General features: G+C 34.3%; 1 protein-coding gene across 3 annotated transcripts in view; it reads left to right on the top strand.

The window, feature by feature from the left end:
* Positions 1-1,894: 1,894 nt before the first annotated feature.
* The window catches only part of LOC110454896 (radixin-like), a 47,173-nt gene continuing 38,505 nt past the window's right edge, over positions 1,895-10,562 (top strand). Inside the window, exons 1-2 of one of the 3 annotated variants that reach the window (XM_021504676.1) lie at positions 1,895-1,912; positions 4,991-5,101. In XM_021504676.1, the coding sequence (XP_021360351.1) occupies positions 5,090-5,101 (12 nt within the window). In that variant the 5' untranslated portion in view covers positions 1,895-1,912; positions 4,991-5,089. Of the gene's footprint in view, positions 1,913-3,038; positions 3,168-4,990; positions 5,102-10,562 lie in introns of those variants that run through there. The other 2 variants (XM_021504674.1, XM_021504675.1) reach the window with 2 other exon arrangements.

Genomic DNA, 10,562 nt, shown 5'->3' with positions numbered 1-10,562 from the left:
TCTATGTACTACGCACCACATTATATTACGTTCATATTGATAAATTGTTATCTGAATTTTACTACATTGTTTTTTGTATAATTTCTTGTAAAGAAACTTATAGTTATTTATCAGTGTTAGGTCGTGTGGACAATGTACTGCCTTACATGAGTAATCTACAAAAGTGTGAAGGCGTTTGAAAAACTATAACGTATAAACGCATTATCTCAATTATGAAAGCCAGACGTAATATAAAATGGGATTTTATCAAACACATCACACATCTTGTAAACGGTGACAGACACAGATGTGTTTATAGGGTTGTTTGTTGTAAGCCACAGGTAAGATTGAACTCCTATGTCTAAAACAGATGACACTCCGGACGTTTATTGGAGGATTGGTATTGTTCGGGGATTAGAACGCCTCTCTTATTAGTCATATCGTATCATCCGCAAACCAGGCGATGTTCGAGGAATTGCTTTTCAAATTCACTTCAACAAACGCTATGATTTAAGTTGAATATAGGAGAAAGTTTATGGAGTGGAAATGTATCTTAGTCATTATTTTGTGTTGTATACAAAACATAACGAACAGAACATTTCACATTTCTGCTTACATTCGCATCAACTGTTTCGTCCAATTAATTGATTCAATGCATGTAATACGACTTTCTTATAATTCATACAATTACGTGATATATCGTTTCTGTCAGTTAATTATGTTCATTGTACTTTAATGAAGAGAAACCTCGTACGCTAGACAGGAATAGTTTTCTCCAATTCTTCTTGTATTTGCAAATAAATTTAGCTTGATTTTTAATAATTAACATACATTTCTTGTAATATAATTGAACGGGTATATACAATACCAACTGTGTGATATTACGGACTTAGATAATTAATCTAATTCCGTGATGATATGAAGCATAGTCGTTGCGTTTTTTTTTTTTTTTCCCTAAACGTCGTGTACAGTCAATGTACATCTTATTTTTTCCGTTTACCTGTTTCCTGACCCGAACTAAGTATGAAAGGCTGTATCTCTGAGTAAAACTTGTTTTGATAGGAATTGTAGTCCTTTTCTTAAAAAGTGTATGAGTTTCAATAAGTCAGAGACATATAATGTATAGTCAATACGTCTCTGAACTAGTGATGCAATATCTGTAAATATTGATATAGATTATTGTAAACTTTTTAATTTTCTCTTCTTTTTTTCAATAATATTAACAAGCGAATTTATGTCGTTTTTGATATACTATTAATTAAACATGTTTACGTCTGAACTATTAACTGATGGTATAGATAAGAACAAAATATGTGGTACAGTACTTAGTTGGTACAGAGACGTAATATAATATCAGATTTTGCTTCATATCTGGTAAATGTTGAAATAATGATTGCCGAAAATTTATCGGAAAACCTTTCTCTGAAAAGAAAATAGCAAAAAAAAAATAGTAAAAAAATGCATTCCGTAATAAACATGAATTCAGTATAAAAAGTGTATTACGTGATGATTAGATGTACGTCAACATGATGGGTCTATTTACGGTCATTGGTGTTACATACTTAGCACCTACTGTTTTCTAAATATATATATCCTAATATATGCTTTGACAGGTTAATGTCTAAAAGGTGTTTCCTCGTTACTCATACATGGGAGGGTGCTAACACAGATATACACGTTACCTGCGGGCCCAACAACTAGTTCAGTTAAACCGCCCACGGAGTGGTTGTGCGGTCAGCGGCCACACCTAACGGGCAGGTACACATCTAGGTAGATACTCGCCCCGCCCCCTCATTGTCACTGTGACTTTACAGGGTATACACAAACAGACACACTGTTTTATTACACATTGTGTCACCTAGAAAGGAATATACGTACCTGGAGTTCATGAACATACAGCTACGGACTTAATCTAATTCTGTGGGAATACGAAGTGAGCTATTTTAATTTTGCTTGCAAGACTACATGATGTATTTAATGTTTTTACAATTCGGTAACAAATTATTAACACAAATTTATATAACAGTTTTTTGTGTGGATTTTATCATATCTGCCTTTATTTAACATGCAGACTTGATATATATATATATATTATATATTAAATGGACAGATACTTGATTTGGTTGTCCATACACTGATAATGAAGAAGGGGAATCAGTTAACTAGCTGTAGTGCAGATTATATATAATTGCACACATATTTTTGGTTCGGGTAAATTTAACATATGATCACGGATTTAGATATGAATCGAATCTAATATCGTGATATGATCAATTTCGTCATGCAATAAGGTAACAAAATATAATTAAAACCACACTTTTTAATAAATGAGCACTTGAAAGACCGTCGAAATTTGCTTTCGATTTGAATGAATTTTCACTATGTTCATATAGTTCACAGCCATTTTATACCCCATATTAATTACATTATATTTCTCTTCTTACATTTACTTCTAAGAGAGATGTCTAAAAGTTATATTAAACCCATTGCAGTCTGTAGAGTATTTTATGTGGTTATGTACTTTTATCAGGCTGCGTTTAATCAGAGACGTATTAATTCACAGGGGCTCGATTTCGGGATACTTCGGGTTAGTAATAAACCTATACACACCAGTAAATTTTGAGGGCACCAAGGTGTGTTTTTTTTTTTTTTACCTCGGTACCCTTAATTTGTATAAGGTTTTAGAATGTGTATAAACACCGGATAAAAAGTGTTGCTGTTATTTACTGGTGTGTATAGGTTTATTACTAACCGAAAGTACCCCGAAACCGAGCCCCTGTGGTATTAATTGTTATTTATGACTCCAAGATAAAACATTCAATATATTTGTCTCTGTTATTCATAAAAAACATAGGTAAACAGTTGACAAAATATGAAACCATTTTTTGGATAAATTATTTTCCTGGATCTACATTTGTTTCTCAAAAATTTAATTAACTGCACTTAAGATTGTGTTTTAAATGCGAGATTTACTTTTTTAATTAGCCGGCTATATATATATCTACGTCTAGCACATGTACAGTTACGAGGTATCTCGAATGTAAAGCCATTCGGATAGCGAATGTGCAATTCTATCCTAGAGGGGTCCAACCAATGCTCATTATCTTGAGTGTCACACCCTGGAGGCCATAATAGAACCGGTCCCGTAGAAGTAAGTGAACGATTTACACCACATTGTTTTATACGGGGTAGGTATTGTAACGGATGATTTTATGAATGTAGATTGATCAAGTGGATGAGCGAGGACTTTTGCTTTTTAGATGCTGACATAGTGTTTTTGTTGTCACACGAAATATGAAAACGTTATTTTGGGCGGTGTCTGATCCACATCGTGGTGATGTGTGCCGCCGATTCGAGAGGTGTGTGAAAGTGTTTGCAACTAGGACGTCTTAACTGGTATGCTCATGTGTGGGGATAAGAAGATATTTAGAATGGATATATAATGTGCTGTCTTGTGTTAAATTTTGATAAGTTATTTTATGTCATTTATTAATTTGTTGAACAAGACGATGGACATTGAAATGTGTTCAAGCGCTTAGATGACCGCGATCATGATCGCACTTGTCAAACGAACGTAACTGGACAGGTGGTGCAGTAAGATTAATGACTTGTGAGGGTCATACCATTCTAAGACAGGATGTAGAGACATTTTCTGACCATAATCTGATTTCACTATATTTAAGTGATGGTTGAAATGGCGAACAATGAACGGCTTGTATTTTACATTAAATAATGATAATCTGACAGATTTAATATATAGCTGTCTTGAAAAGTTGAGTGCATCACTCCGTTACTTTTGAAAATATATCCAGTGTTAAATTGAATTTTGTTTTCTCTACAAATAAATATGTTAAAGCAATCCAAGCAACACGCACACATAGTTGAAATATCGTTTGGGAGACAGTCATTGGTCGAGATGTTCCAAGGGATTTGGTCCATTCACTGACATTATGATGCAAAAAAGAATAATTGTTACAATTTTGATATGAATACGTAAATTATTTGAGATAAATTCATTTATTTCTCATCAGCGCATCTTCACATGGCCCACATGTTTTTATGCATCAACATCAGCATATATACTTGATATAAAACACCCAAAAATTGGTTTGTACGAGGCTCATTGATTTATGATTTTAAAGGTTAATGTTTGTGGTACCCTTAAAGAATGTCGGAGGTTAAAGGTGTCATATGTTTCTAATGATTTACATATATGTTACATAGTGTTAAAACTTATGTGGCACATACCACCAGACTTGCCTGATATGCAGTCTTTTACATATATATATATATATAAGTTATCGCATGTGAAGTCAGATCACTGGTGTATATGTACCTGGAAGTATAGTAAATAGATCAATTTCTTTCCTGAGTTTGATCAACAAAACGATGGATATATGTTGCATGTGTTGACCAAAACAACTTAGTTCAGACGTTGCTATTGGTGTGGGTCATATTTTCCCCTATTTGAATTTTGAGGGAATTATTTAACAGCTTAAACAAACCACAGGTTTCAAAAGAACTAATTACCTTTTGCAACTGCAATTGCTCTCTCCTCAAAATTATCTGTCACAAATCAGTTCAGTTTCTGTGACAGCTATAATTTGAGATACCCCATTCTCTGTCCTCTAGACATGAAGCTTTGTTATTGTCATATCAGCCAGTTAGGAAAAATCACTAATGCTTGGTTCTTCCAAAGCAATCAAAAATACCCATCAAACAATTTATCTAGGTCACTTGGTAAAATCATGAAGGAATGAAAATTTTAATGAAGTGATGGGATGCACAGACCTGAAAAAGGATAGGGTACGCTTAGAAGGGATACTGTAACTTTACAGTTATAGTTTTAACTTTGTACCCGATTGTAGCTTGTAGGAACTGCTGTGCTTGTTATTTTATGTGGTGTTTTTATGGACTTGCACTGTGTGTTTATAAGATTGTGATTTTTTTCAGGAGCACCATTGCATGTTTATTGGGTTACAGTGTATACATTAATGATTTTTTTTTTCAGAAACACCATTGTTTTTTGGGTTTGCCCCTCCGTGGACATTTACCTCCCTTTACCTTGGACTATCTTATTCCCTGTCTTTGGTGAACCTTAACTCCAAATATGCCCAAAACGGTAAGTTAGCATGAATGATTGTATGCCATATCATGTTCTTGATTGAAGTTGAAATTCCAAGACATATTGATACAATGTTTTTTGACTTCAAATGACTGTAAAACACTACCAGTTTAATAAGGAACTGTTTCTCATGATTCTGGTTATCCCTATTTCCTTTTAAGCAGGGAAATTAAAAAGGACCTATTTATGTTTCAAGAATCCCCTTCAGACTTTACATAAGGAACCTTGTTAATCTGATAAGGGCCCAGTCTACATAGACACAATGTGTAGGTTTATAACTAGACCCAGGTACAAACAACTTCACATTAGATCATCTCCTTACATCAGTCAGACATTAAAATTACAGTGAAATTAACCCGATATTGACAAGTATTGGGTTCTAATACTTGTTCATCTTTACTGGTTGAATTTATGGACATCATATGTGCATCAAACAAGTGTTCACACTCGGACCATGAACAATATACTAATATCCTGAAGGTTAACCAGCAATAATATGATTAAAGCCATATTTACAAAACTGTGACCTCAATGGCAATGAACCATGTCGACAATGGATTATAATTTTTGAAATGATGTCGTTGGGTTACAATAACAATGAAACCTAGAGATGGTTTTGTGTTTTTTCTGTGATTGTGAAGTTGATGGAACAAAGCATAGTTTAATGATGTAATGTTTATATGTTAAGTATTCAACTACAGTAAAACTATGGTATTATTATTTGTCCAGCGTAGAGGTTTTAATTGTGTGACTTGACATAGAAGCAAAAGTGCTGTGCTGCTATTTTAACACAAGATATTTATTTGAATGACTTCTATGTGGAGTAACAACAGATCTTTATCACTATGGCAGAGAGATAAAATAAAAACCAAAATCAGTACTGCACATAATATGATTATCAAACAAAAAAGGAAAGTGATGACCGAACATATGGAGAAACAAGTGGTTTAGTCTGTAGAAGCAGTTACAGGCCTGGTGTAAGGGGATACCCAGCCAATTACCAGGGATAGCCTAAAGCTTCACCTCGGTAGGAAACAAAAAGGAGGGAAAGGTTGTAGGCCTGGGTTAGCACACACCAGACAGCCAACTGCAGCCGTCCCAGAGGTGGTCATAATACTTTCAGTATTAACAGGGAAAGGAAATTAAGAGTTGATAGGCTGGGTGAAATAATTGTATCCAATTTCTGAAAACTGATATTACTATCAGCAATGATAACATTCCATGAAATACTGTGGTACAAGTCCACTTGACTGTTGTGTTTCTTTATCATACAGTAAATGTACAATCACAGTAGGAAAGTCAACATGTGAACTGTTTATTAGATAGAACACTACGCATGTTTGAGAAAGTGAAACTAAAAATATGAGGATTTTCTTCAGATTTTAAATTTCTTGTGAGATTGACATTAATGACTTTTTGTTTTGTTTTTACTTTGTCGAAAATTTGGTTTTGAGCCATGTGCTTATCAAGATGAGTAAAATCTGTACAGTTTCCTGGTGTTGTGACATAACTAGGTCATAGTGTTAATATTACATGGAGTTCAGAAGTCATCACTCAACCAAAAGCAATGGAATGTTTTATCAATTAATAATGGTAATAAAAATGGTCAAGGGAGATATGCAGCTGATTAAGAACCAATTTTATGGCCTGCAATTATACAAAGAATCTGTACATATTTGGTTGATTTTGAACACATACAACATATACCAATTCAACTATAGACAGCCTGAATAAAATATTAATGAATTACCCTGGGTTCAGGGGATCTAGACTGAGAAAAACAATGATAAAAACATGGATCAAGTTAGGTAGCCTCTATTAATTAGTGTGTGTTGTCTGTATCCACAATACAGTGCTCGTCTGCCCTAGTACATTGCCATTTTCATGGTACTGAATTCAAATCATTAGGCCAGCAGAAAAAAGGGTTTGTTGAGGGTTCTCTACCTACACCTTAGAAATTCTAGCCTGAAAAGTTTTAACAGGTTTCTTTTTTTTTTTTTAGAAAACATTGCTATAAAATATTCTAAACTTGCAATTTTCGCAGTTGGCATTTTTCTCTGTCTAGCTAGTCATAACATCAAGTAAAAGTTTGAAGTTATAAACTTTTTACCTGTCTTGTACCATATCTCAAGTGAGGTCTATGTAAATAAAATCTGTTTTTAACTTTTAGGGTATATATATATCTTATGCGTTACATCTGCAAGCTATAATCTAATTTAGAAAGTATATTTTTACCCTTGCAAGTGTCTGAAAAAAGTTAGTTTTGACTTGCAAGTTTTTGGCACTGAGTGTTTTTCTGTCAATACATGCTTGTTATGAATACTAGATAGTCCCATTGATATATATATATATATATATATATTATGATTGATCTTGCTCTAAGAGTATCTTTACTTTTATGTACTTACATGTACCATATTCAACCAAATAAGGATGTTGGGACCTGGAAAATGATCATTGTGTGTGTTGGCGATGGGGTTTTATTTGGACAAATTTTCCTCAAACAACATGGAATTTCACTTTGCACCTGCGGCAGAGACATGCATGTCTGCACTGTTTATCCATTTAAGTCATTCTGAAAAATTGCATTGGTCTCTTTATCAACTGATAGTGGTCCATAGCAGGTTTGTTTTCAATCAATTACTCATCTGTACTGACAACATTGCCATTTTGGTGGCGAAATGTATTTAGTGTTACATTAATAGTGCTACATACTAGATAATATATATGCTGTGTAAGAATTGCACTAATAGTTAAAACTTCCGTACAGAGTTTTAAGAGGTTTGACCTACATACATTTTAATCTGATGAAACATGTTTTGTGTCACATGATTAAACCGTCATGTAGAGGAATTTTTAGTTGCTGTGTTAGAAATACAGCTGGTTGTGCCATAATCTTGTACAGGAAGCAGATGTATATTGTACACAAAATTGTTGTCACATCACTTGGATGACAAACACATTTGTTTCGAGTGCAAATCTATTTGGGTATATATATACCTTATATGAAATAAAGTTTCAAGGATATCACATGTATAGAATTATGTACTATGAAATAATTGGTACTTTTCACATCTTTCTCATCAGACATAGCTGTTTTTTGTGTAAAGAAAATGCCACCTGTTTTGAAGCGGAAGGATGACCCCAAATAGATTTTTCAATAACTGATGACATTAATATGTTCGGTGATAAGTTACTGCCACGCCTTAACCTTTAAGAGTAAACTGGTATACAGTGCAGGCTCATTCATAGTAGAGTGTTGAGCCTTGTTACATTAAAACTGGTGAGGTGCACACACTGACCACACCTGGTAACGAGGGCTAGACCAATGACAGGTACACCTATCCCGGTCAGGAGCAGATAAGGTACATGGTCACATACCATAGTATCTAGATAGAGTGAGCAGGGCGTGGAACATAGGTAGGACTTTAGTCATGGCTGTTACATGTATATATACACACGAATGAATATATACAGTTATAAACCATTTATGTATGAATGCATTAGTATGTCCAGGAGCCACTAGCATTATACAATAATATGCAGATCTGATTCGTCATTTTCAATGTCAATACACGTAGAGGAAGGAAAGACACATTAATTACTATTGGTCATGTACATATATATGGACAATGTTACCTTGACCAACCCAATTTTCCTGTATTGCATTTAAAGTGTGTTGTAGTACAATAAGGCTACAATTGTGATAACCATACGTTAATTGTTGATCTTGTATCCAAAACTGTCAACTTTTATGATGGATCCGACAATTTGTAAACCTCTAACTATCCATCACTCTTGTTTTTGTCTTTTTTTGGGGGTGGGGTTGCTATACATATACACAGGATTTTCTGATAGACTGAAGTGACCAGTCCCCTAGGTCACTAGGTTGTCGCCGGTCTGATGGGACATCTGACAATTGCTTCAGTCTGGACATTGTTACAAATAACTGGACGATTAGTGTGTCAGATCATGCATGAAACTTCTGTACCCAGTGGGTGATGTTGTCCACTGTCCATAGAGTAAATACTGACCACAGATTTTTAATGGACATTACACACTGTCCATAGAGTAAATACTGACCACAGTGTTATAATGAACATTACCAAGGTAATTCCTGTTATAACACTATAAACACAATAACACATTACAGTATTGAATGTAGAGATCTTAGCATGGAGCACAGTATTACATGTAAACAGATATGGATATCACCATTGGGTAGTTCAAACTCATGGCCAGGAATAACATGAACAGAAAATCAGAATTAGAAATAAGTTAGTCATGCTGCACCAAAAATGCACACTGTCTTTTTTTTTTCTTATAAAAGATTTTCTACAAAACTTTCAATTCACAGCTTACTAATGCACATGACCAGTTCCATATTAAAGTCTTGCCCCTAAATAACAAACTATACAGATGGTGTCGTGACCACACATGGTGAATCTGTAGAGGAAAGTTCTTTAGTACCTGTTCTCCTTATCTTGAAGACCAGCTAGTATGGAGGGCCATAGTCAGATTTGTAACTGTCTGGGTTAGTAAATGTCCTAAGTATGTGTTCAATGTTGTAACATGTCAGGTACATCGATCCTAGCAGATATGAATGGCAACTGCAGCTGTAATATTGATGATGTTTCTTTATGATCAATTTATAATAATGGGGAGGGTCCCTGAAGTTGTCAGCCAAGGAAGTCCATTTATAATAATGGGGAGGGTCCCTGAAGTTGGCAGCCAAGGAAGTCCTATATTTAGATAAACATGTACACATGGTGTGTCCGCACCCAGTCATTGGGATGTAGATATAAGTCATTATTCACAGGAAGTTCTATATATACTTTGTATACACTAATATGATGTCTTCAGGTCTTCCTGTACACTATGTTTCTTCCTGTCATTACATTGGCAGTGATCAATTGCTCATTATATCATGTATTGTAAAATGAATAGAAATACAGGTGGCTTTATTTTTGTGATGAAGGGAAAAGATTGTCTTTTATAAATGATTTGACATATAATCATAATGACTTTCCATTGATGTTTTCAATTCTACAGGCAGTTTGTATTTTTTTTTACCAATTTACTTCCTTGTTTTGAAAGTCAATATGTTAAAAATAGAGATACTGCAATTAAGGAAACATATATCTGTACAGGATTATTATCTTGGAGACATAGCTAATATTTGAAATAAGTGCAATAAATGTTATAACAAAAACAGAATGATTTGCATGTTAAAATTGTGAATAGATAGCTACCAAGCTGTATCACTAGTGTCTTTATATTACCAATAAGTTGATCACGCTTGATTACCCCGTACTGTGTATTACTGAAGACATTCAGCGAGGTGATGATTGGTTTGTGTATGTGGGTTAATGGTTTAGTGTTAGTGTGACATGATCTATCTACAGTTACAGGTAAAAACAGTATAGGTAGACTAAGTAGTCCAGGTAAAAACACAGGT

The sequence above is a fragment of the Mizuhopecten yessoensis genome, unplaced genomic scaffold (genome assembly GCF_002113885.1).
Source record: "Mizuhopecten yessoensis strain PY_sf001 unplaced genomic scaffold, ASM211388v2 scaffold8103, whole genome shotgun sequence".
NCBI lineage: Eukaryota > Metazoa > Mollusca > Bivalvia > Pectinida > Pectinidae > Mizuhopecten > Mizuhopecten yessoensis.
The sequence above is the reverse complement of the archived record's forward strand: the minus strand, read 5'-3'. Positions and strand labels throughout refer to the sequence as shown.